Below are 27,905 nucleotides of genomic sequence, written 5' to 3' on the forward strand. Positions count from 1 at the left end.
AAGGTCTTTTCCAACTTAAATGATTTTATGATTCTATAAATTCCTAAACTATGTTCAAGATCCAGAGGTTCAGAATGTAGTTACCGAGTCAAATGTTTTCTCGATTTATTCTGAAAACTCCATTCCCCAGCACCCTCAATCACAGCAAAGGCTACTGTACAGTTTTAAGAATAGGAGTGAAATCTGACCAACGCAGGTTTGATAAACTGAGTTTAAATTAAGTACCATCCATAAAACACTCTCAAGCTGAAAGAGCACTAAGTGCTAAGTATTGATTACCACTTGTCCTGTACTATATTTATCAAATGAACCAAAGTGATGGAATCATCTGATGGGCTCATTATTTATCATGCACTTTTACACAAAAATATAATAAAGTAGCTTAATGGCATGGTTTGAAATTACTTAGATCCAGACCCTATGACTCACTCATATGTTAATGTACCCATGAAGTTAATGCAAATAAATGCAGAATTCCCACCAGGTTCGTGTCTCTTAAAATGGTGCTTTCATTTAATGGGAACTAAACAAGAAAATGGAGAGATTGCGGGACATCTGTGAATCCAGTGCTTCTGCCTGCTTCCACCACAGCACACTGCCTCGTAGCCAGCAGCAAAGGAGAGGCTGTATCTTGAAGACATAGATGGTCTGCATTTAGCAATGACAACAAAGTGTTCTTGGATTTCTCATCAGATGTATGACATTTAATTCTTTGCCATTCAAGAAGAGTAATTTTAATAAAAATGTAAAATCTGTGTTTTGTCTGAAAGGAGTACCACCTTTTCAGGCTACATGGCAGACAGTGTTCAAATAGGACGTGCACACACTCTACTCCAGGAAGAGCCTACCTCACCTATGATTTGTAATCTCAGGCATCACGTTTTCTTTCTTGATTCTGAAAAACTCAATACCAGGTACCCAGATACTAGCATACTCAGATGGACATACGCATCTGCTATGCACCGGAAATACAGCTGTTCATGTAATTCACCATCTAGTGAACCATAGGGTTGGACTAGATGATCTCTGAAGGTCCCTTCCAGCCCAAACCGTTCTGTGATATACCATGCTCAGGCAAGTACCAGTACAGCCATTTATCACCACACATCAAGAAGTACTGTGAACCCAATACAGTACTAGCTACCTGTTTTAGACAGTTTGCCGGTACTTCTGTTACTTGACGAGCTATCTCCTCTTGTCAAGACAGTTATCCCACCAAAACTGGCTGTCTTAGTTATGGCTGGCTTCAAATTTCGATTTGAGCTGTCCGAGTCTGTGCTGCTCCACGGCCTCTGGTGGTCTGTCCATTTCAATTCGTTCTCCGTACTGCTCTGTCGACTGCCAGATGCCTTCCCCACGCTGTCTCTGTTACCCCTATGGACATCAGGAAACAAAGATTTAAACACAAACAAACCCATGTCAGGGCAGGGTCTGTCTTTGGGTACCCTGCAGCAAGCCTAATAAAGGAAAATTAAATACTTTGCATTTATGAAAGCATGTCTGAAACAGGGAATTTGACCTCCATACTCGTCTGCCTGCAGCAAGTAAACACTGCTATACCCTTTTACATTCACAGCACTGACCACTGCTCCCCTTTCGTATATATCCTAAGAGCATTTCACTGGACAAAGCTGACGTACCAATATTATGCAGCACTTATGTAGCATTGCTGTTGCTTTTTGATCGGTCTCTTCCCTCAGCCAACCCTTTGCTACTTTTCCCTTTGCTGTCCATCACCTGTAATGTTTTTCTCACTAACTTCACTTGCCCTCTACCTTTGTCTTAATATCCGTCCTCCTTATTTCTACTGCACCTTGTCACCACTCATCATCTGCTCTGTAAAGTTATCCAGAATCTTTCCCTAAACATGTGTCCTCCCAGTGTGACCCCAAACTCTTCAGTGCTAATGCTCCACTTAGAGACCCCCCAGTTGGGTGCTTTTTTTTTCCCCTCTGCATACAGTAATTGCAAAAAAATCTCTAGGTTGAGACTGTCCTTGAACAGCTGCAGAGCACCCGGTGTACTGTAACACCACAGTAAACTGTGAGCAGAATTTGGAGGAAAATTTGGCTTATTTAAGGTAAACTGCTTACAATGTGGCACTAAAATGACAAACCAGCATGTCTACCACAGTTTAGTGCATCACAACTGTTATCCCAACTGATGCTAATAACAGTGGCTTTTGGAAAGCTTTTAGAAGACATTTTCCACCCCTCTGTCTTATTTTACAGTATAACACCTTGCAGGCTCAAAACTGTTTCTACAAATCAAAAGGATGGGACTGTATCTTTTTTTTTTTGGTCCCCTTTCTCCTTGTGAACATAGCTCCTGCTTTTTATTTAAAGAACCTGCCAAGCTGTGTCACTCAGGATGTGAAGGAGCAGCATCTCAAAGACAGGATCAGGCTGGTGCGTTCCTTGCCTGTGATGAGAGCCTCTCACAGATGTGATCAGCAGTATTAACCTGTTGACCTTTGTTAGACCCAGAGAGTAGGAAAGCATGAAGAGAAACAGCACAGAAGAAACAACATAAAAAAAGGAAAAAGATTTTTAAAAGCAATTATCCTCAAGATTTAATTGGAAAGAAAAAAAAACAAAGTATATTATTTACAGACTCATGCATTCTTGTGCTTAGAAATTAAAATTCTCTTATATTCTAGTGGAAAAGAAGGAGAGAAATACAGTGCTTTTGCATCCATTATCTGGGGGTTTGAGTTACAAAAAATTCCTTTTTATTCCCCAAACGATATTAAGAGTGTCTGTGTGTAAAATGCCTCCTTACTCCTGCATGCCCAATCCCAGACTCTCAGATCATGAAGGCTAACCCAAAGCATGGAGAAAAGTTTTTCTGCCTGCTGTCTGTGGCCACGGGACACAGCTCCAGATGCTCCAGCCCTGCTCCTTATCTGGTGCAGCCTCACCATCTCCGTGGCTGCTGTGCTGACATGCAGAGTCAGCAACCACACATCAAATCCTGCATCCTTTTCTCCTCATAGGGAAAAATTATATAATACAGATGGTATAGGTTTGAAGTGACACAAACTATTGCTGTTACATATACAAACCCCAATCCATACGGACAGCTAGTGATCACCCTACTTCTGCCTAGCTATCCACGTACCTTACTGCTTCTGAAAGCACCCATTACTTCTGCCCACTCTGCTTAAGAGTTGTGGCAGCTGACTGACTTTAAAAGAAGCTTGTAATGCTCAACCCTGGTTGATTTGAACTGAACCCATGGGAGCTCACGATGTGGGAAGAGAGCCTTTCTAAGCCTCTCAGAGGACCACTGTCGCCACCAGGTTGGGTCTTCAGCTGATCCAGTGTGTCAGCTGATAGAAGTTCTCCATGAAAATATGGACTGATTCCTACTGATTCCCTGTGGCTTGGGACATGATCTGGGATACAGGATACATCTGAATGTTCTCGGGGCAGAAGGAATTGGAGTTTAGAAGACAAAGTTCACAGAGAAAAAGTTTCAAAACATTGCTGCTTTAGATAAGGGAACTTCAATCAGTTTCACCTCATTGTACTTTTACTTCAGCTTTTAATAAACCAACAAAAGGAAAAAAGGTCAGTCTGGGCACCAGTCTGTGAAACGTGCCTGTCGTATATACTAGAGTAAAATGAACTTCCACCAGTCAGCCACCCCCAAATTGTGGCATTCTGAGCAGCTGAAAAATCTCATATCGTTCCTGAGCCAATGCTCTGTAAAACTGAAGGAAAGGGTCCCACTGTGACCTCCTCATTCAGAGAGTGTGGGATGAGCAGGGCAAGAACTCTGTTCTCCATGCTCCTTTCCAACCAGAAAAATGACATACGCACACCCGCCAAGGTCTCCCTTGGTGAAGATACAGATAGAATCACAAGTGAGAGTTACTGGGAAATGAATATTAAATAAACTCATACAAACCTAAACAGCTGTCTTTTCTTATGGGTATCATTGCATGTACTACTGTCTTCCAACAGCCTACTGAAAAATGAAAAGAAAGATTATGGTAACAGACATGGTAATTCAAATTTATCTGATCTGTAAAGCTATGTTTAATTTGTAGCAACATTTTGCAACTTCGCTAGATTCACAGTTTAAAAAAACAAAGCTAAAATTGCCCTCCCTCCCTCTCCCATAATTGTGCACAGTCAACTGAACATAAGAAATGTCAGCCTGGGAGGCTGAGGTCCATTTAACATTTCCTGTTACCGAGCAAGGTAATTCTCAGAACCCAAGGAACCATACATCTACATCCAAAAGAAAATTCATAAAAATATCACCCAATAAGAACATAAAAAACGCAAGCCAGCAAAATACTGCATATATAATTTTAAGCACTTGATAAGTTGCTTGGAAATCTCTGCAGCTCAGAGAGATTCTCAGGTTCTCTGATGAAAAAGAAAGGCAAAGCACTTAAACATATACCTAACTTTCAACACAGCAAATCAGCAAGATTGCTCATGTGCACGGAGCCAAGCATGAGTTTAAGTGCTTCACCTGATCAAAGGCTGTAAGGCATGCAGAAAGGAAAAGCAGTGTTCTGAGGAAGGCAGCTGAAGTCCCCCTCCTGACAACAACAGTGCAGGCAGCAACAGAAGCCCAATTTCCAACCTGTCCTTTTCTTGGTCTCCACTTGGGTATGCATTCTCACACCAGGAAAGCTGGTCAGCCAGCTCATGGGTTCGAGCAAAGCGAACCATGTGCAAACACCAGAGCTGGCCGCATTCTCCTGCACGCAGGTGTGGGATTAAGTGCATAAATCAATGGAAACCTGGCTATGACGTTTGTGGTTTATACCATAAAGGTCCCCACCCTACCCTCAGCCGCGCAGTGCCTAAGTGAACAACTGTGTCACATTTACTGTCCCATCCCTCCAGAGAGGGAGAAGTAGGTTTATGGGAGCATCTGCCTTTTGCTTTTTGGGTTCCTCTATTGAATTTTTGATTTATTTTGATAAAACATATCTCCATAGTCATGATACACAAGAAGCAGCTGAGGAAATATCCTTGGCTCTCCGAATATGAGATGGTTCAATGACAGTGGCCATTACCTCCTGAGGGCATTCCCTCATTTCATTTACAGGACTGTCCATTGGAAAAGCTGGTTTGTACCATTGCTGTGGAATCATTTTCTATGGGAACAGCCTTACCCATAAATGCATCTGACAGATAAAAGTATGGACAGAGATAGAAATACTGTGAAAGATAACCTCCCCTTCTCCAAGGGGATGATAAACAGTTTTAAAACCTGCACAGGACAGACTTGGGCTAGCACTGCTCAAACACTCACCAGTGAAATTCCCAGCATTTTGTTTAAAATCCTTATCTGCCATAAGGGTACATAATTTCTAAGATTTTCAACATGGTTAAGCTAATTTATGGCTGCTATGGAGCTACCACTTCGTATTTTGTAGATCTTAAACACAGTTTCTTCTTCCCTTTGCTTTAAGTGGGTTTATTATAATAAAAAGAACATCCATAAGAACTATCACACAGCAATGTAAAGTAACACTTGGCTCAGATTATCACCTTTTCATTACTACAATGCAGCAGTAAAGCAGGTCTGGTCTGGGGGACTTGTGAGCCTTCACAAGCAACGAGTGAAGTCAGTGCTGCTGCTCAGCCCCACAAGAGAGCAGGTAAAACAACAGAAAAACAATAGTGGTGTTTCATAAATACCATCATCCAGCCACTGCTAGAGTGCTTTTTAAAAATCAATAAGTTAAATTCTAAAGGCACTCCAGAGACAAATTGGTCATCTGAAATGAAACCTTAGGTGGGCTCCCCCTCCCACAATCTGCTTTTTAAACTGAAATGCAAAGTCTTAAGAAAGCAGCAGTAACACCTTATCTGCTCAGATACAGCACCGCAAGGCAACCTCTTTTAGCCCCTCTTAAAGCACAGAAACACTGCAGATAATACGGATTACAAATTTGCTCAACAGTCTTCACATTAGGATAAACAACTACAGAACTATAGATAGACAAAATAATAAGAGAAACAGCTAAGTTTAACACAAAAAAAAAAAAAAAAAAAGCTATATTTTACCTGTTTTCCACAAAAAGGTTTTCCTGGGAGCAAACTGACTGAAAAATAAAAAAGGCATTGTATCAGACGTTCTAGATATGCTCTGCTGTTCCATTTCCTTCCTTGATTTTAGAATTACCTCCCCTGTTCAGGCTTAAGGGGATTTCAATTCATGCATCATTTGCATTTGCAGAAGACAAGAGGGAAAAAAGGTCAAGAATAAGGTCAGGCCAGTAAAATAAATTCCATGCATTACAACACATTGCCAACAAGGGGTCTCAGTTTGAAAACAAACTGAAACTTCTCAGTCCTGAGATCAGAAGAAGGTGGTATGTGCAAAATACTGGCAATTCGAAGGGGAAGAACATTTTTCCTACATAATATAAGGTTCCACTGCTCTGCCCTACCACCTCAAAATAAGATTGCAGAATAGCACAGAGCTGCGAGTAGGAAGGACAAACAGGAGGAAAGCATGCAGAATTGACAAAGTTCTTCAAAGGGAGAGAAGATACTGCAGTACTTAGAAATACTGTGTGATTTCACATTTTACAGTTGGAGAGAAAACAGTCATACCTGCACTGAGATATAAAATTATGATAATCATCTTAATAATAATATTAACAACAATAATAGTTTATTGCAAAAATGTTCTCTGCTGGAGGGCTCAGATCCCAAGAAAGGTGAAGGACTCAGAAGAAATAAATCCTATGGGCAAGTGTATAATTCTTTTGGCATTACTTAATTTTTTATGCAGAGAAATGAAGCTGTGCTCAATTTCCCATGAATAATTCTCCCTCTTTGATTTTTTCGTTTCCCTCCTATTTCATGTTCACTACACGAAGTGCCTCGTAGCTGTCACTGGATTATATCTCCATGAGGTACAGAAGAAAGGATAGTCAGTACTTGCACTGAATTTAAACAAAAGGCAGGCAAAAGGAGGAGGGCACCAGAGATCATGCCCATTACTTCTGTAACAATGGGACTCAGCTCAAAGAATAATGCAATGCCATCATTAGCTGTGCCAAATTTTAATGGTATGAGATATGCACAGATTTGGGATGTTTCTGTTTCGAAAAGGGTGAGTTAATGACCTACTCAAAGAGCACTGGCCGATACCAGAAGCAACCCCTGCTCATTCCCAGTGCTCCAGCAGATGCATGGGCAAAGTTTTCCCTTGGCACTGCAGCCAGTGCCATCCCATTAGTTTACACAAGGAGGGAATTTAGCCCCGAGAAGGCAATGTGGTTTCTCATTAAAGCTGTAACTCACCCACCCAGCATCCGCATCAGGGAACGTCTGACAGCTCTGTGGGCTTCCCTGGCAAGCTCTCATCCTGCACTCCTACTAAACACGCAAGGCTCTGGGCTGCATCACTGGCAAGTGTGCCTCTCCTTAGCAGGATATCATCAGGAGCAAGTTCTCCATTGCCAGGGACCAAATGCCCACCAGCTACAGCAGACCTAGGATTTCACCCCAGGTTGAGAGGAGACACAAATTGTTCCACCTAAAACCACTGGGATCCTTCATACAACTGCCTCTTCTCTCATGTTGTGTACCTTACTCACAAGGTTTCAATAACAAATGTGGCTGTGCAGACTTCAGCGAAGTCTACCTACCTACAAGCATAGTGAAATCACCCCGTGGGCTTGTACAACCTCAACTGTGGGGGTGTGTCTTCACTTTGAGGTTCATGATAGGCATCCGAGTGTTGACTTCACTGCAGTCATATTTCCAAAGCAGCGTTATAGCTGCTCTTCCAGAACAAGCGAGTAAAAATCTTTGCTTAGACCAGAGTACTGGTCTGCATCCCCGCAAATTTACAAAAACAAAGGGGCATGGTACCTGTCTGAAATGTTTTCTAGATTTTATTTTTTCAAGTTTTTAAAAAGACTGGGGCATAAAGCATAATAAATATCGGGGATTTATATTTTATCAACCAAGTAGAGGTCTGCTCCCTTTTCAGTGTCTTTATGGGAACCACTATCAACTGCATTATAGGCTTAAAGACAGAGTCTGTAATAAGTCTATTTGTCTTCCTGGCTGATGATGCTGGCACAGGGCCACACAATCCCTGGAAACTGTTTTTCAGTACAGGTGTGAGGCTGAGAGGCAGAGAAGACAGGCACTTTTTTATTATGTTTTTCTTACTGTTAAAAATCAGATGGCTAAGCAGCTCTGGATTGCAATTTAGCTACTACAAGGTCAGGACTCGCTTTCCTGATCTATAGCATCAATAATGCTCAATTTAAAGTACCAGGAAAGCTTAAGTACACAGCATAGCTGTTGTCAAAAACATTCTTAAAACACTTGGATCTTGTATACTCAGACACTGACAACAAACCTACAAAAAGAAAAAAGTTATGTAAGATTACCTACAAATTTGCCTCCTTGGAGACCTCTGCATGCAAGATTTCCATTAGGGTGCTCTGTTTGACTAATTGTCATTGATGAAATGAGTATTTCACTCTTCCAATTTTGCAGAACCTTTTAAAGTCTCAACTGGAAAATGTGCATCAGCTCTGCCAGTGCACTAGGTATGCTGGGGGTTGTTGCTCTTGTTTTTAATTACATTAGCCAACATAGATAACTATTAACATGTAGCAATATCCTGCAGTGGATACCTTCAGGTAATCATTTTCACGTCAGTTAACAAGACATGATAGATCTCAGGCTTCCAACTAATGCTTATTGCTTGATCTGCAGCCACAAACAAAAGCTCTGTACAGCAGTACAGGAGTTTTAGTACCTATGGGTTTATGGTAGCTAACACGAAGCATGTCTTTGTTTTGGTTTCATTAATTTTAAACCCTCCTCTTCCTAATATTTTCCTACTAGAAGGATAGGACAGGCTGAAGCTGCCTTTTCATATATTTCTTTCGTGACTGTCTTTAATCAGAGAGTAATAAAGAACCTCAGTGTTTTCTTAAGTAGAGGAATCATGATTTATTTTATCTAAAGGATCTGGCTCTTCAGAATACACTCCTTAGTCAAAAATAGCCATTACAATTAACAAAAAATAAGCAGCATGGTGTATTTCCTCTAATAAGTTCCATGTGTAACATGGGCAATTCTAGCATTTGTGTAAGTATTAAAACATCTAACATTTTTCAGTGAATACACAATGATTACTAGAGAATACATTTATGAACAATGGATGGTCCTTACGTGATTCTGGCTCATGAGGTTATACATTGCATTAACCTTGAAGAATGAAATTTCCCCCATGTAATTTGATTGCTAGTCTTTAGAATCAATTTTCTGCATGCTTAAAAGCCAAACGTAGAGTACCATTTACACACACATTTGGGATTCTCAGTTAAATCTACAATTTGAATTAACACACGGGAAAAGAACATCATCTACTTTTTTTTTAATTCTTTTAAATTGTTCTTTGTCTTTCTTGGACAATTATTTTTCAACCTGCTAAAAGCAACTAAAGAAGTTCAGACAAGAATCTTCTCCTTTACAAGACCCAGATACTCCAACTACTCTGCTCCAGCGCACTTGGCTGTAAAATTCACAAATTGTTGTAAAACTAAGTTTTCAATGAAAGCATGGTTAAAAAAGGAAAGTTGTAGGCTTTGCAAATAAAAACTAACCTTGAAAACAGCTTTGAGCATAACAGAGATCATGCAGCGCTGTTTTACTGTTAGCAGCCTGTAAAGTTTGAGGTGCACTTTGTAGTTCTTATTTCAGTGAGTTATTAACTGTTTATTTCTTCAGCAGTCCTTTTATCAAGATATCACATTAACATTCTTCTCAATTCCTGCCATTTGCTATGACTCTACACATGACAGGAGTCATTAAAACCTCCAGCTCCCCTTGTCAAAATTTATGATAGCCAACACAGCAGATGGAAAACTTGCCAGAAAGTATAATTTAAACTGACTAATATCAGACTAATCATCATAAGGACTATCATAATGATGGCATTATTCATGAACATATTTTTTTTGCTAAAACCTTCCCACTTGGAAACGAAGATATCTGGCACACTAGAGTGCTGCAAAATCAAAGGAAGGACAAAAAAGCTTTCTGTTGGCTCATATGTGGGGTCCAGGGTAAGATATTTTTCACAGCACCTGAAACACGCACAGAATTTTTTGCCCCTATAACCAGACTGCCTTTTCCTCCTAAATTTTTTTTCAGAGTTCTGAGTCTTGGGCTGGTATGTTATGCACAGAGTTTTGGGTAACTCAAACATGTTTATAGAGGGGTGCTAGGTGCAACAAGTTAAAGCAGTACTCTTGACCTTCATGGCTGCCCTTTGGAGACCTCTCATGCAAGCTCTCTTCATGCACACTCTTGATTAGAAGTGAAGTATCTATAATCCATTTGCTAAGGTTTATAAGCAAGGCACTGATAAAGGCTTGACTACAGCACTGTAAACAGTATAGAGATAATAAAAATACCACATGATTAATCCCTCCCTGTCTCTCTGCATCTGTGATTTGCAGGATGACAAGGTTTAGGTACCTACCTCGGAGAAACCTGGGGAGAACTGGATTAATTAATGATTGCAGAGGGCTTTAAAACTATAAAGTCTTACATGCAGTATGTGGCTACCTATAATAGGAAGCCATTGCTCTCTTTCTAAAATTGAAAAAAATTACATTGTCCACCACCACAACCACTGACATCATCCTAAAAACACCTCATATCTGTGAGGAGTGCTCCACTCAAAAAAGCTCAGCTAAGACATATATTCCTGTTAATATTATCGGTACAGCTTGCTGAAATTCACTGCGCTACGATGCTCACTAACACCTGCAATAGCAGTGAGAGAGAGAGCAAATGAGTGGATATGAGAGAGAGAGGGAGAGATTTCTAACATTGCTGATCTTTAAAAATGCTCACTCCCAATCCATTTAAGATGTCTGCCACAAACCATACTGTTACTTAGGTCTTGCCACTCGGAGACGCTAACCCAACGAACCACAACCACCTCCTGATGTGGGCAATTAAAACGCTCACTGCTTGCCTATCTTTAAAACTCATGTATCTAAAGATAAAAACAGCAGCGCATTGTGGAGCGAGGTTCAGCACGCTCTTCCAGCCACTTCCATTTCCCAGCCTGGCATTTCTAGCTGCTGTTTGTGATAGAAACTGCATTATTTTGGCAACAACTTTCCTTACGGTATTTTTAAACAACATTTTGCCTCATTTGAAGTCTGCTTCAAAACCCAAGGATTTTTTGGTTTTGCACGAGCTCCTTTGTAATAAGCCAGAAACAGCAACTTTCATATAGGAAACAGGTTGCAAAGAGGCTTCTGCAGCCCTCAAATGACTCAGTAACTCTACCATATATACTGTGACAGTATTTACATCAGACCCATATGCTGAAAGCAAAACGTAAACCAAAGGGCCTCAGCTTTTGCTGGAATTGTCTCAGTTAAGAAAGAAAAAGCGAGGCTAAAAACATTTAGATGTGGCAAGCTACTTATTAAAAAGCAAAATAACTTATCACAAGTGAGACAACACGCACCTTAAAACTATACAATGTATTCTGCTAAAGAAGAGTAACTTGCATGTTTGCAACTCCAAAACCAGAGAAAAATAAAAGGATATCTAAAATAATACTACTAGCCCTGCAACACATGAACAGTTTTAATTTAAAAGGACACTGCCAAATATGATTTTCAGTGACAGTTTTAAGTGGGTTTATTCCCATATTCCCCTAAGCAGCAGAGCTCCCACTGAGATGTGAGATAAAGAAATAAAACGTTGACTTTTTTCTTTTTTTCCCCTTTTAGGATCCCCTCACTACAGTTTTATAGCAAATTATGATTTTCCTCCTTTTTCAGGAACATGAGGTATTGCTCACAGATCCTTCCTATTTAAACGTTTTCCTCTAGTAACGTAGCTTGTTGTGCAAGTTCTGATTTTTTGGTAAAGGCAGGAATTATAATGCCTATTTCATTTTATTCCTTTCAAAACAAAATCATCAACAATGTGACCAACTCTTTCTGATGGCAGAAACACAGTTCCTTAATTGGTCATTTCAAAAAAACCCATGCAACTCCGTGTTTAACCTCTGGCTTTTCTTTGTTCTTACTGTCTTAGTGTTGCATCACTGGTCTAAAGAAACAAAACCATGAGGAAGCTCTGCAGAAGGGCAGTTACAAAATTTGATTCAGCTTGAAACAAATACGAAATAACACAGCTATTTGAAATGATTGAGAGTGTCCATTTAAATCACTGCTCTTTGGTTGGCAAAAGAGTAGAAAAAAAGAAGGAAACCTGGACCCACACGAACATGAACATTCAAAGGAAAAGGATTAAGCACTCCCCAGACAACATGCTGGGCCTGATCTCTCCTCTACCCTTCTTCCTGCAGCTCTCATCACCTCTTTCTCCAGCAGCCAACCTCCACACCTCTCAAGCTCTTCTCAGACTCTCTGCGCCAATCGCCCTTCCCTGTCGCCTCCAGCTCCACAGGGGAAGTCCAGTTGTGGTGTTTGTGTTGGAGGGGGGCAAGACTGACTACCGGCGAAGGTATGGCACTAAAGAGGCAATTAAAACAACTACTCACATCTTGTGCAAATATTCTCTCCCTCACTCTCTGATACTCCTCTTCTCTCTCTTCAATTGATTTACTTCGTCTGTCATCTCTAAATGGAAGAATTCTGTTTTGCTGAGCAGAAAGAAAACCAGGAGGGTTATATAAGTTGAGCTGTTAAAAACTGCCGTTAAGTAACTGTCAGCTGAGAATAATAAAAGTTCACTTAAACAAATGAAGCATGAAAACGATAGCTGTCGTTCCTGCACGAAGCGCCCTGCGAGGCTGGGCACCCGAGGGTTTCCAGTTAGATACTACACGTGGGTTTGTAGAACGGGTGGCCAACACAAGGCTTTCTGCACAGCTTCTGTGGACCCGCCATCCTAAAACTGGGTGTTCTCACCCCAAGCCTAAGTGCCATTGCTCTCAACTGCTAAGATTTCTGGACTGTCCTACCAGCTGCAAGAAGGAGGAGGGCAAGCAGTGCTGTGCTACCTACGAAATTGAGAAAGAGAAGGGAAACTAGGCTGCAAGAGCTAAACTGCAAACCCTAGGAGAAACCCACCAAAGTCTATGTGTACAAGGAGGAAAAGTCCCAAATATTCGGCACGATAGTTTTAACCATTTCCACGCCATAAGGAACCCTCGACTTCAGTTTCACTGGGAAAAGAAGGGCCATTTGTGCCTCTCAGTAAACTGCAGTGCAGGAAATGGCAGTGCTGTGGAAGGGAGGAGAGGAGGACCCCCGACAAGAAATGCTTCATTGGCACTTGGGTTTCAAGTACCGCTCCTTCTCCCCTTGCACCCCAGCATCTGGTGAGACTGGTCATGCTGCCTTCCTTTGGCTGATCCCCACGTTCCCCACACCCTGAAAACACTTGGGGTTTGTTTTCGAAGCCAACTCGAATGAAGCGTAACTGGCAAGGCTGCTATGTACAAATGAAAGTCAAGGAAAAAAAGGGAGAAAAAGAAAGGAAAAATCAGTCCTTTACTGAAAACATGAAGGAGAGTAGCAATGAGAGACGCATTGGCAGGTCCCTCCACAAATATAACCTAAGCAAAGAAAGCATACGCTGTCTTCTTACCTGTGAGAATGTTCTCATAAAAGCAATTCATGTCAGAACCCTTTTTGATTATTTTTTTTGTTAGTATATTCCACATACACAGTTTGCACTGGATTGAAACAGCACAACACCTGCTTTTAAAGGCAGCACAAACACACACATTTCCCTGGCGCTCCCCTACTCATCGGGCTCACCTGAGGTAAGGTAGTGTTATGGCACAGGCAACACAGAGGGGGAAACGTCTGCCACAGTACATGCACAACAAGCAAGTAAGTTACACAGACAGTAAAAGGTGGTGAGGGCACAGGAGGAGGGAGGGAACTGAAAGATGAAACTGATTTATTTTTGGTCAAAACTTCATTTAGGATGGTTTAAAAAGAAAAAAAAAAAAATCAACCTGGCCTCACCATCACATGTTTATTTGGGGCAATTTTTTAAAAAGTTTTTTATTTCCTCTCTCCTTTCTGGGCTACATCAGTTTATCATCGGTTCATACTGAAATCCATTTCTGAATGAGTACAATGGAAGGAAGAAGCTGTAGGGAGCGGAACAACTGCCATAGTTAGGCGAGACATTGAGAAATGCGACTGACACAGCCTTCCACGCAGCCCGGAGCCGCTGGCATTCCCCCTCCCGTGGGCATGCAGCAAGTCCTGCGCCAAGCAAACCACCCATGCAAACCCACACACTGCCACGGCTGAAGCGGCCACGCCAGGGCTCGATGCTACCCACGGTGGTACGTACGCCAAAGGAGGCGGGGAGGGGGGCAGGAGGGCAGGGGAGGAGGAAGAGAGCAACAACAAAAGAACAACAATAACATCAGTCAGCCCACCTTCAAAAACAGAACAAATTTCAGCAACTCTCGAACCGAGAACCAACCTGATTGTCTTCTTTATCAATACTAGAGTTATCTCGCTTCAAGATAAATCGCTTCTGGGATTCTTCACCTTTTTCATCTTTTAAATGTTCAGAAAACCTTTGCTCTGGTCTGCCAGCAAAGTAAAACATAGCAATAAAAAAATCTTTCTTTTGGTTTTGCTTTGATCTTTATTTCTCAGTGCTCTTTGTTTTCACAGAGGCATTCAGTGCAAAAGCAGTTAACATTTCTGGTCATGGTGAGACGCTGCCTATAGCTGTCTGAGGCTGCTGTATCGCTGCTAGCTGTTATTGCTATAAATAGCTTTTGTTGTTGTTGTGCAGCAAGGAGCGGGAATCCAAAGTCTCAGTCACTGAAATATTTAGACTCTCCTCACTGTGACTGAAGGACAGGGAAAACAAATTAACATACTGTATGTTAATTTGCTTCCTTCAGTAGCTGTGACCTCTGGCAACACTGCTACTTACTTAGGCTTATCCACCTTTAAAAGTAAGGAAAAACTGATAGAAATCTGAAAAACAAGAGTTTCCTCACTCCTAATAAACAAAACCAGTAAATGGGAGGGACTGATGGTGTTTTGGCTTAAACAAAATATTATCTCATCACCATTAAGTGGGGAATACTCCAGAACAATCACAGAGTATCAATTAGTTCACTGATTTAAACCCATCCAAACATTTATTTATTTATTTTTAAAAGTCAGACCCTACTGGTTAAAAGCTCAACATTTTCAGGTTCGTCAGCTGGTAGGATGCTGTTCCACGTTTTCACCTTGTGCAAAAAGCAGCACCTCATGTCACCTCACCTTATGCAAAAAGCAAATTTTAAGAGGCATCTCATGTCACCAAGCTGGTCACTGCCAACTCCTTGTCAATAAATTACACTTCAGCCTGTACCACTCCTAGACCCAAGCCCCTAATGTTTTATGCTCCACTGATGTCAATAGGGCAACCAATGACCTCAAGAACTGAGCTGGGATTCATATGTTGTTATCAACCAACTGAAGGGCTGCTAACGCACAAGCTTTTTTCTAAAAGCAGTAATGTGCTGTGTCATGCTGTGAGGTTTCTATCAGGGAAAACCTGATACAAACTTTACACTCTTGTGCTGAAGGAGCCGCTAACAGCAGTACTGGTAGGAGATGCTCATGTCTAGAGGCTTACATAAACAAAACACAAAGCTTCCACTGATATTAATGGACCAATTCTGAAGAAATCAAAGGTAGAATTTACAGAAGTCAGTGACTTTGGAAACAGAAGTCCTACACAAACTTTAAAATAAAAACCTCAGCTTCATCTTATTTCAGAATAGAAAACTAATCCAGATGCGTAAATCAGCCACCATTTTGTTGTTAGAGCATTCCGATTTGCACTTAAATAATTAGCAATGGATTTCAAATCAAAATACTGCACATATTCATGCCATAATTACAGTGCATTACAATTCACTGTCAATGTGCAGGAAACATTTGTCATGAACTGTTAGGAAGACAATATTAAGAGACAGCAGATCTCCTGCCTCTCTCTCTGTATTAATTTGAAGGACTCCCGCTTCTGCTCACAATCTGCAGTTTTGTGACAAAGTGCCAAAACATACTGGCCTGATTTCCACAAATTCTGAGAATTCAAGAAACCTTTGCCCATCATCCATAGATGCTAGCACTAACAGATAAAGGGCCCAATGCATGAAAGTCAACAGACTCTCCGGATGCCCTACTAGCCTCCTTTTGGGAAAGCCCAGAGGAGCATGGCTCTCTGCATAGTTTTCTAACCTAATGGGTCATTAGTGATGTCTCCTTATAAACAGAAAGGATACAAAGCCCCGTTAATGGGTTGCTGGGTGGGTTGTTCTGCCTTTGCTCCCATTAATGAGCACTGTGCCTGCACAGCCAGAAATGAGGATTCATTCCCCTCAAATATTCTGCTTTGACAGAACCAGCTGAGGAATGTTATTTTTCTGGTTTTACATCCTAAAGCACAAACAAAATTTCTGCAGTTGTACTATCAATGTAAAATATATAGTTGTAAACTATCTGCTGAGCATCTAATAAACTATATACCAAGCATAATAAAATAACTGGGATTTTAAAATGCAGAGAAAAAAAGTAATCAAAAATGAGAGAGAAAAAAGCTTGAAAAAGCAATTTGGGAAAATGTCTCCTCCAACTCCTAACTTATTTAAACAACAACATGGTTTTCATATTTCATAGCATAATTTTCATTTTTTAATCCCATTTTCACTTACTTTACGATTTATAAAACGTTTCCACTTGTCAGAAGAGAATAGGAGAAGCGTGAGATCAAGCCACGAGCCTAAACTAATGATCCAGTATGTGCCTGTTAATAAAATGAATCTACAAGCCCAGTAGGTGATTAATCTCCAGTTGTGAAAAGAAGTTTGCTTGGGCAGAGAGACTCTGCGAATGTGCAGAGCATTATGGAGTGCCACAGTACTACCAGCGCTGTGAGAAGGTCCATCCCTCCCAGTCATCACTGCAACTCTGGGTCACCGTTGCCAGTGAGGTTGCAAACAGTATGACCAGCTCAGTTAATAAGGATGCAAAGCTGAGGGAAGACTGTCAGGTGAAAAATAGGATACCGCAGCAACAAATATCTTCAGGTACGCCAACCTGCAGGCCTCCCTCAAACATTAAAAATCAGAAAAGAACATGTAGTTGAAAGAAACGTAAGCTAACTATTTTAAAGAAGATATCAGAGTCCAACAATATTTACATGTGTTTGTGTTTTTTTCTTCAATACCATTTACTGCATTTTCTTGTCTAACATCTATTGCAAAAATGTATTATTAGTAGAATACAGATGGCAAACAACATTTAAAACTAGTAAGTGGAACCAAATGCTCTAATTTTTGGATAGAGAAGAGGTTGACTCTGCAAAGATTTGGGTCTGGTCCTCTGATGGAAGTCAGGGCAAGTTCCACATTCACAGCTTTAAAGTTCCCTGTAACCATATAATGCATTTGCTAAAAGGAAGCAGAGTCATTGTGGTTATTATGGGAAATCTGTTGCATTAGTTTATGAATTTGCAGGTGAATCAACTGCTTGAAAATGGAAGAAAATCATACGTAATTTTTAGTAAGATGCAGTATACTGTCAATACACTAATACAGTATATAATTACAGTAATACAGCAGATACAGTGAATTCATCTTCTGAGTCTTAAATTAATAACATTAACATTTACTTCTCTCCTAAGCTGTTTTTATCCCTGATACTGTCAGTAGTAGAGTCTGCACAATATACCAAATTGTGTTCATGCATTTAAGGGAGTGAATTTATCAAGCTTATTTCAGTACTGGCACAAATTAAGATTTTACTCAAGTCAAAGCATGGTTTACAATTACCCATGTAAAATCAGGAACTTACTCACTACTACCACACTGGTTACCTAATTTATATCTTCAAATCCTAATCACACCTCAGTTTAATTTTAAGTGGTAAAAATGGGATTTGCACGGCCTTTTTACAGATACACTGAATACTTCTGAAGACCTTATCACTAACTCGAGTACTCTAACTATTTACAGATCTTCTGAAAAAAAACCTCAAACAAAACAACCTACAATACGTATCCTATATGGGTGGGTTAAACCTGTCCACACAGTACACCCATCTACATGCTAACAACCATACACAAGAAAACAGACAAATATATGCATACAAAGAGCTCTGCCCACCTGTATGACATTCAGTATTTATTTAGCCCCCATGTCTGGAAACAGTAGATCACCTAAAAACCTCAAATCCCACTGCTCAAAAAAAGCTTACAGAGGAAATACCAATTCTCTTTTAAGTCAATAGGAATTTTGCAATTTGGGAACTGTACTAAGAAAAGTGAAAGGTATACCGAGTATACCCTAAAGGCTCAGAAACCAACACACAGTGAGGGGGAAATCACACAGGCTAGAGATACAAAGTTTGGGGTGTTTTTTTGTTTGTTTGGGTTTTATTTCATATAACCTTTTGATCTTCCAAATTTTTATTGCTTGACAGTATGGGTGGAAGCAAAACATCTATGCCCTAAAAATGCAACTTCACAAAACCACAATGGCATATAAACTCATTTAATATTTCCTAAATGTGTCAGGTAGCTCAGTCATCTTTCTGGTAATGTGTTCCAGAACAAAACACACAGCGCCTTTTCTCCTTCCCTGTAAAGCTTTTGATCAGGCGCTACGAATGTTTAAGAGAAATTGGATCTCAGAGTGTTAGTGCTCTTTTTCACACATCCTCAAGCAGCTGGGCAGCCCCCTTTTCACCCCCAGATCTGCCAGAAAGCTTAGGCCCTTTCAGCAGCCAAGACAGCCTCACTTCTCCATCCTGCCTAGCAAGGTAGCACCATGCTATTTCAGGTAGGTGGCAGCAGGATGCCTACAGGGAACCAACTTCAGTAGGTGTCCTGCAGCACCCAAACCTTTCACCATGAAAAGCTTCCTAAAACTCTCTGAGCATCTGTGGACTTCTCTAAAGTCTGCTCCAATCACTCAGAACCTTTGAAAACCTTTTCTTAATCCATTTTCTGTCACAGTGAAAAGATGAAGAGGATGGAGTATGAAATAGCTTTTTGGTGATCAGTTTACCCATTTACCAGACACAGTATATAACAGGAATCATTAAGCCTCCCATCCAGTGTTTTTCCCTGGTTCAGGAGCACTTCTGCATACTTCACTGCAAAATCTGGTCTAGACTTCAGGAGATTATTCAGGCAAAGTCTCAGGGCAATACCGCTTTCCCATTTCTAGCAGCTGTGTTCCTTCTCATGCAGCCAATGATCACTTCAACTCCTTCAGCCTCCTTTTTGTGTTGGGAGATCATTATAACAGTCACTTCAAGATATGGGTCAAGTTTCTTATATCTGTGCTTGGAATACTTTCACTGTGAAGATGACTGAGCACTGGCACAGCTTGTCCAGAGAAGTGGTAGTCTCCATCCTTGGGATGGTCCTGGCCAACTGTCTCTAGGCAGCCCTGCTTGAGCAGGGGTGGGTTGGACAAGCTGACCCCCGGAGGTCCCTTCCAACCTCAGCCATGCTGTCATTCTGTGAAACACCGAGTCAGATATATAGTAACAAATCTATAGCAGAACAAAACCCCATCACTACCTCTTTTAGATTTTTTTTTTGTGTATGTGTGCTTTTTCTTTTGCAACTTGGCCACTATCATTACCTTTCTCATTTTATAGTTACTTAAAAGCCATCTGTAGTCCTTACTTAACAAGGCCTCAAAGACACTTTTCTAGACTCAATCCTTACAATGAGCCCCGTATTTCTGAAATAGTAAAGCTGGAACAAGCAGCAAAACATTTCTGTGTGTCAGAAAGGAAAAAAAAAATAATTTGATAGCAACATCCTATTCTACTATCATCATGGTGATTTTAATGTGAGCTACTTCCATTCACTTCAGCAGAGTTCCTCTCAATTTATCTCTGTAGGACAGAAAACAGAGTTCGGCCCTGAGGCATATTTTTCACAGGGACTCTTTAAGGACGATCCCCCATTACGTGCTCATTTTATGCTTTTGATTCTGAGTCAACCATTGTAAGTAGTAATGAAAAAACCCCCAAACCCTAAGTACCTTAACCAGGTATTCACTGTTTAATCAAATTACAGATTTTAAAAACATATTGCAGAGTGGTAATAGCTATCAGGTTATACAAACTAAGGAAGAGACAGGGCATTTCCTTGAGTCTGCCATGTTTAGAAGGAAACTAATGCAGTTTCATAGACCTCTATTTGCATGGGAGATAAGAAATCAAATACTGGGAAGAAAAAAAAAAATCTACACTCATTTAAAATAAGTTAATTAGCTCTGAAATAACTGGCTAAGAAACAGGAAACACAGATACCACACCAAAAGGGAAAATCAAAAGAGAGACAAGCATGAGCTCTGAACATTACGGTTCTGAAGACTTAGTCACCGTATTAGCAGAGCACAAAAACAGTCTGGTATTGTCAGGGCTGACTTATACACAGCACATAAATCTTTATTACGAGGCATATGTTTCTGACAGCACCACAGTGCACAGGCTGTTGCAAGATGCCTTTCAAAAGAAGCAACAACCTCACCATGTGTGGAAAAGATGGGTTTGCCAGTACAGCGCCTGATGTAGTTAAAAAATCTAGCAAGTGCTGTAGCACACGTCATCTGCAAAAGCCTCACAGGTAACAGCAAAGCAGCTGTCTGAAGGAATGCATTATAGGAAAGAGTTCAAAAGTGGAGATTGCCGCAGTGTGCAAGAGTCTAAAAAAAGTGAACTTTGCATTTGCAATGCAATGTTCATTTAGTGCACATAATGGGTGACAGCATGTTAATATTCCTCTCCTGAATGAACGGCAACAAAAGTGAAAGATAGGTAGGGTAATGGGGCTAGGAATGGGCAAAACACTACCCCTGGGTACCCACAGGATCATCATCTGGCAAACAGAACTAATAACTGACAAAATGTTCTTACAAAAGGACGCCATCAGGAGAGCAATGGGACGGTGAGAGAGGGGGAGAAGCGATGCTGCTGACAGGATTCAGAGAAGTTGTGAAGATTTAGGGCACTGTTACACAGGTGTTCTGATGGTTTAATGGTGTTTTCTTGTTATTTGCACTTGTCTTCAATTAAACTGACTGCACAGTCCAACATCACATTGGCCTCTATTTTGAAGGCACGCTGTGACACAGTATGGTGGCTTTTCTTGCTTTGCTAGTTTGTGAATATCTACTACATCTGCCTACTGTGCTTTTTTTTTGGTTTTATGCCAGAGGCTCTCCTAGGGCTCTGCATTACTGCCACAGTAAAACTACATAAGTATTACTGTTTCTTTACTTTATCTTGCAGGCCAAAACTCCATTATCTGCAGTACAAATGACTGTATTGATCATGGAAGCATGGGAATGTATTCTGGGAGTTTGAGAATTTACAGAACTTGGAAGCAAATATCATTGTCAAAAGGCCCCACCTTAATGATGAAAGGCAGAATTCCAGCCCTACAGGTTAAATTATTTCATTAAATTCTCTCAGAAAGACATTTTTCAAGAATGAGGGCCCAGAATTACAGCCTTCAAATAGGTTTCATGTATTTAGAGGCTGATGGATGATTAAAACACAGTTTCAAAAAGTCAGAGTGGGAATTTAAATACAGATAATTGTTAAAGTACAGCACAGTTATATTATCCCAACTTAATACTTAAAACCACTCAAGATGGCATTTCAAGCATTTGAAGGTAAATGCCTCATTAACAGATTGCTGCTTTTACAGTATGAGTCACTAAGAACTTCTGTTATGATGATAAAAGCACATTAAAAGCCATAAAAAAAAAAATTCAACTCTGTACAAGACGATTCCTTCAAGGTGCTGCCTTCTCTGTAGCACAAGGGGAAAAAACCCCTCAAATACCAAATGCTACATTCTTCCTGGTTAAAGACTGTATACTCTTTAATATTTTTTTCAGACTCTAAACATGTTCTGTATTTATAACTAAACAAGGATGTGAAAAGTCACAAGTTATTTTGACAGGCATTCTCCCCCTCTAAGTGGGGTTGCAGATAAGACTGGCAGGACTGAAAGGAAGAGCCAGTAATGTTACATGGAAGCAACGTCTCCCTGTGGTTTTCGTTCAACGAGTGTGAAGTTTATTCTGTCACTCTTGCCCACCCTTCAAGGTTCTAAGTCCTAGCACCCCAGCGGCATGATTTCAGTGGAGCTGGCACCAGTGGCATTTCCCATTATGAAAACCATGGCTGCCGGAAAGATAGAGTTGATGTACACTATATCTCTTCCATGCCAAGTTATTCTGTGTGTGGACCAAGACGGGCAGATCCTGAAGGCTTTCCAAGTATACAGTTTTTAAAGAACCTGATCTAATGTTGAGGTATCATCACACAACTCATGATCCTCACAAGCTTTCCTAAAGCTTAACACCAGAAAGTCATCCTGTTTTATCTATGGATGCAAACCACAGTACGTGTTGACTCCCTGAGAGTCTGCCTGATATTTGGCCCAGTATTTTGGGGCCAGAACATGGGAATCTAGCTCTGAACTCAGGGGAGAAGCTGGCAGGCTAAGGCCACACTGAAATACCATCTCTTCTGCTAGACCAGGATGAAGGATCCTCTCTCAGACAAGGACCATTTTAGGAGCTTCAAAATGGTCTGCTGTCCTCCTGTGATCAAGCTAAGATTATTTCTGTACCTGAGGGACCTGCTACTCCTGCTCCCACTCTCCTGGACTGGATTTAGTTTTTGATATTCAGGATGTCTATTGAGACTGAACATCTTGCACAGCGCCAATTTATTTCCAGCTAGTAGAGGCTTATAAGTGGTAGCATAGTTTATTACGGAATTCATTAATATTTGATTTTAAGGCTGTGGCATACTCTGTAAGTGGCTGAAAATTACAGTGTTGCATAACTGCTGTGATCTATTTTAAATTACATTTTTCTATTTTAGAAGTTCAAAAATTAACAAGGAAGAGAGAGAAAGGAACCAAATTCAAGATTTGAAGACTACCAATGAAGGCAAGATGGCTCCCCAAAAGCCAACAGGCTAGTGAATAAACTATTAGTCCTCTTGAAATGCCCCATACATACAAATTAATACCATAATAGATTCTTGTGCTTCCTTCTACTTCAGGCCATGAACATTTTCCCTGTCTCCAGCAGGAAGAGTTGTGGATCAGAAGTCATCCCCTGAACAATCATTGGCCTGAAGAAGAGCACCTGTTTTTAATGAACTGTCAGAGACAGCTTCACAAGACTACCTTGGAAACAGTGAGCAGAAACAACTGACTTTGCTTATAAAGACAAAGGTTTCTCAAAACTCACAATACTTTTTTCATTTCTAGTGATCATGTCATATTTTTTACATTAAGCACGAGGCAGGCAACAGAAGTGTAAAAGGCAATTACTAAAACCAATTTGGACCACCTCTAAAATTCACTTGCTCGTATATCAGCACTCATTTCTGAAATGCCCAGATTTAAAGACATTATTTCACCTACTACCCACATACAGTTACCTCTGAGGAAAGCATGGAGGCCATTTCAGATTTTCAGATCTCCCTCCAGTGATTTGAAAGTATAAATGACCAAACAGCATCTTGATTAATGGGCACTTTCCTGCAACAGCTTGGACGAGCACATAAAGACATAGGTTAATTACTCATGCAAGGAACAGCTCCCCTCAACTGAATTACCTACTTGCTATTCCATAGCACTCTCTTCCTGGGTAACCTCCCATCTCCCCACACAGAGCAGGTGACAATAACCTTCTAGGTTTGTCAAAACTTATACTGTTAGGTGGTGTGATAGTAAGGATTTTAAAAAAAAAAGAGAAAAAGAGAAATACCATAGATCTCTTCTGACTAATGCTTAATTAATATTTCATTACAGTATAGAACAGCTGTAAAGTACATGTCCACTTTAATTATAAACAATTTAGTTTTGATAAACTGCATTAGATGAAAATTTAATATTGGAGCTATTAGAACTGGTTCATTAACCCTAACATCTCATTCACAGAGTAAGCAGGTCCAGTATATAGCTCACACTGATTGAAGTAAGAATGAAGCCAGTATTCAAGGGTCAAATTCAGCTCAATTTCAAGTGTATCAAGAATTTTATTTTTTTTCTTTTGTATCTTTCATGTAAAACAGGCATGTGGCTGAAATGAGAGAATGCTTGCTCAGAAAAAAAGGCTGTCCTAATTCAAGTATCATTAAAATAAAGAAAATAAACATTTTCAAAAACAAAACAAAATGACAGGGAGGAAAAAATAGCTCAATCTCTTCCAAATGAGCATCAAGCAGTGAAATGATGAATGTGCACAACCTCAAATAATGTATTTAGCGGAACAGTGACAACTTCACATCTGAAACAAATGACTGTAGCATAATAGTAAGATATTGCTAAAATCCCTACCAGTTGTTAACATATTTACACCCTGAATTACTTCTCCAGTTACCTCCTGAGTGGATAAAACAAAAGCAGTTCCTCCACATCAGGTGCTTCTCTCTTGCGATAAAAAGCTGAGGCATTGCAGTTCGTGAGGAGGCTCAGGTCGCTGCTGGAGGCAGACATTTCCTAAACCTCAATGCAAAACGTCTAATTCCCCCTTAATGCTTTCCTGAAGTGTTTCTTGGGAAGTTCCCCACTCCTCCTCGGATGTGAAAGCCTTCCCCTGCATGCAAGGAGGATGCGCTGCCCAGCTCTGGGCTGCAGCAGGAAAGGCCAGAAAGGAGCTGAAGGCTAAAACCCAAGCACCACAGCAAGGACCACTAGGACATTGGGCTCCTGCATCCTAAACACAATTAGTATTGCACTGAAAAAAAGTTTTTTTTCTAATCACATTCCTAATTTAATCCCAGACTGAAATAAACAGATTATTTTTGTATGAAAAAAAAAATCAAGAAATAAAATCCACAAAACCCAACATGTGTTACTCAAATGCTACATGTGTTACCATGTAGCTACATAAGCTAATAGTTATTATTCTACATCTTTTTTTTTACTGATGTTCTCACTAAATTCTTAGTTGCATAATGTATTAGTTCATCTTAAACTGGAACAAAATGTCTCAGCCAATTACAGCATTATTTCTGACTTATAGTTTTTCCTTTTTAAGTGCATACATCTAGTATGCACCCTTATATTCCTCTACACATTTGTAACATATGACACTGGTATGCTGATTGGGCAACAGCAACTGTAAACCAGAGGGAAAGTATTGATATTCACAGTTTCTGCTTATTTCTCAGCAGTCAAGGAGCAACTATTCTGCAGTGAAGATGGGAAAGAGGTAACTGCAATAGGAAACAGGGGAATGCAGCTGACTCCACAGTCCCTTGAAGAAAAGTAACGCAAGACTCCAATTAAAAAAAAAACCACAGAAATAACAGTGTACATATATGCTTTCCTGCATCACGTGGCTCATAAAAGTGATTCCGCTCTCATGAGATCATTAGTCTGTGTACGTATATGATAATCAAGGATAGCATAAGGTGCTTAAATGCAGATGCAATACCATACAGCAAACCATTTGCCAGATAACTATTCTGTGTTACAACAGGGGGAAAAATAAATCAAAACTGGGCTTCAAATGCTCTGGCAAACATTGAATTGATCTGACAGATTTTACAAAGAAGATACAGGTGTTCAGGTACACAATTGTAACTACTACCATATACCTAACTAAAGAGCCATTACAAATTGTGTGTGGAAAATGTCCCATCTTTCCCATCAGCAAGCAACTGCTTAAAGAAATTAAAGTCATTTACACTGAATACCTTATTCAGTCAAGGGGGAAGGCATACTTTTCTGCATGATCCAAAGGCTGTAACATTTGGCATCTCAAGGAAGAAGTCTTGGCACTTCAGCCTAGGGTAAAAAAAAATTTCTAGAAACTATTCCTCATTGAAATTGCCAATGTTCAGTGAATGCCATTTTCCTGACATGTCTGTAGGTTCCTGTACCAAAGTTCAGCTTCTTAAGATGGTGAAATTGGCACAGCACACCTCTACTGTCATAGATGTTACCTACAGCAAGATCATTCAGTGTATACACAATAGAAGCCTAAAGAGAACTTTTCTTCTTTGCTTGCAATTCAAACCACCCTTACACAGAGGAGACAGAATAACACAGATTGTATGTCATAACTATGAAGTCTTGTAGGTTATTCAAAGTACATACTGTACCTTATATGTTTTCTTCTGCTGATACAGTTCAACCCTAGGAACCCCTAAGTAACCCCTGTAGAACACACAACATCATAGTATTGCTCAAAGTTTTTGATGTATCTCAAAGGCAGAAAGAAACCTTCCAACTGGGCCAATATTATATTAACATTTACATATTAACAGAATAGGAAGAAAACCAAATATTACAATGATCATAACTCACAATGCTCTTGAAAAAAAAAATTAGTCATAACTGAAGATGAGAGTATTGGTATAAAGTTGGTAATAGGTATGTTACACCCTCAGAATGTATGAAAATGTCTAAATACAACCATTATATATCACAAGCACTCCACCTTCTCAATTCTGATAAGCGCTGCCACTCATGCTTATATAAAAATGTACATGAATGCATGTGTAGGCTGTGGTACAGACATACTTGTCACATGGGTGATGATCTCAACCAGATGAAAACCCTTTTCATTTACCAAGCACACTTCCCCTACATTTCTCCACCTATCTACAGATAATCAAATGAATGAATCTGATTGAACTGATATGTATAACAATATGAACAGTTCCACAAAAAGCTCTGAGGCAATTCCAGTCGTTTGATAGGAATTATGGGGAATATACAGAATAAAAGGTGGCACATACATGGTTTTTTGGCTCCAATCTGGGATGCCCTGTCTAACATATTGCCCCAATTCCAAATTCTGTTTATATCATATTTCACTGTCTTAAATTCCCCGTACATTTCTGTATATCTTTAGATAGATGACAGGCAGACACAGATGACAGACAAATATACATTACAATGGTGACACAAGAGCACTTTCATACTGAACAAAGCAGACTTTGCATTATAGGTAGTATTTGAGCTCTTTGACTACAAAACAAAACAACAACAACAACAACAACATCCTCCCTTGTTTTCTCATCAAATTCTCTCATGTATACTACTGAGAATAAGATTTCAAAAGTTGGACAATTTAGTTAAGCAGGACTTTGTATGATATGAGACCATGAAAAGTGATATTTGTTTTCCAAAGTTGTTCTCCTTTTTTAATGTAGTCTTAATTTCAAAAATCATATGGAAAGATAATTTGTTTTTAAAATCCATTATTCTGTAACAAAAGCTAGAGTACAGAGACAACTTTATGAAGGTTAACAAACATTAGGGTAGTTGAGGTCATCTCTGGTTTAAAATTTTTTTCATAAAAAACCCTTCAAAACCAGTATGACTTGTTCACATTCCAATTAAAAAAAGGCACCTTAGATTAAGCTCTTCATCATAAATACTCTTCAGACTGCCAAACTGTCATTATGGCCTGACTGTATTTTTAAGAGAGATTTCACTGAGACTTCATGAAAACTACAGGATTGCAATCTCAGAGAGATTCAAGTCCTAATGCTTTTTTACTATCATTTTTCCCTCTCCATAAAGCAGCATGGATGACCAGACAAGCCACAGCCCTCCTTCCAGCTGCAACCCCTTCAAGAAGCACTGTTTCAAATTCCAAACCCCCTGAAATATAGGTACTTTATAGGCACAGGTATATAGAGGTGGATATACACTGGCCTAAGATGGCCAATTGATAAATGAAAAGCCTCCATCCACTCCATTCATAACCTAGTCCCCCCTTTAACAGATCCTACTCTGTACCGCAGCACCTCTAATGTGGTGGTGTTACAAGATTTTCCCAACCAGCCTGTTCATCTCAAAGTCATTAACTCTTCTGGCACTTGTACCTCCAAGCACCTGTGGGCA

General features: G+C 40.0%; 1 protein-coding gene across 19 annotated transcripts in view; it reads right to left on the reverse strand.

Annotated features, from left to right (window-relative positions):
• The window catches only part of ARPP21 (cAMP regulated phosphoprotein 21), a 204,378-nt gene that overhangs the window by 66,094 nt on the left and 110,379 nt on the right, over positions 1-27,905 (reverse strand). For 10 of the 19 annotated variants that reach the window (XM_074841812.1, XM_074841774.1, XM_074841794.1 and 7 more), the window contains exons 10-14: positions 14,460-14,568; positions 12,550-12,651; positions 6,039-6,076; positions 3,913-3,972; positions 1,142-1,374 (exon numbers count right to left, since the gene is read on the reverse strand). In XM_074841812.1, the coding sequence (XP_074697913.1) occupies positions 1,142-1,374; positions 3,913-3,972; positions 6,039-6,076; positions 12,550-12,651; positions 14,460-14,568 (542 nt within the window). The remainder of the gene's footprint in view (positions 1-1,141; positions 1,375-3,912; positions 3,973-6,038; positions 6,077-12,549; positions 12,652-14,459; positions 14,569-27,905) is intronic. The other 9 variants (XM_074841907.1, XM_074841847.1, XM_074841864.1 and 6 more) reach the window with 8 other exon arrangements.

This window comes from Strix aluco, chromosome 1, assembly GCF_031877795.1.
Source record: "Strix aluco isolate bStrAlu1 chromosome 1, bStrAlu1.hap1, whole genome shotgun sequence".
Lineage (NCBI taxonomy): Eukaryota > Metazoa > Chordata > Aves > Strigiformes > Strigidae > Strix > Strix aluco.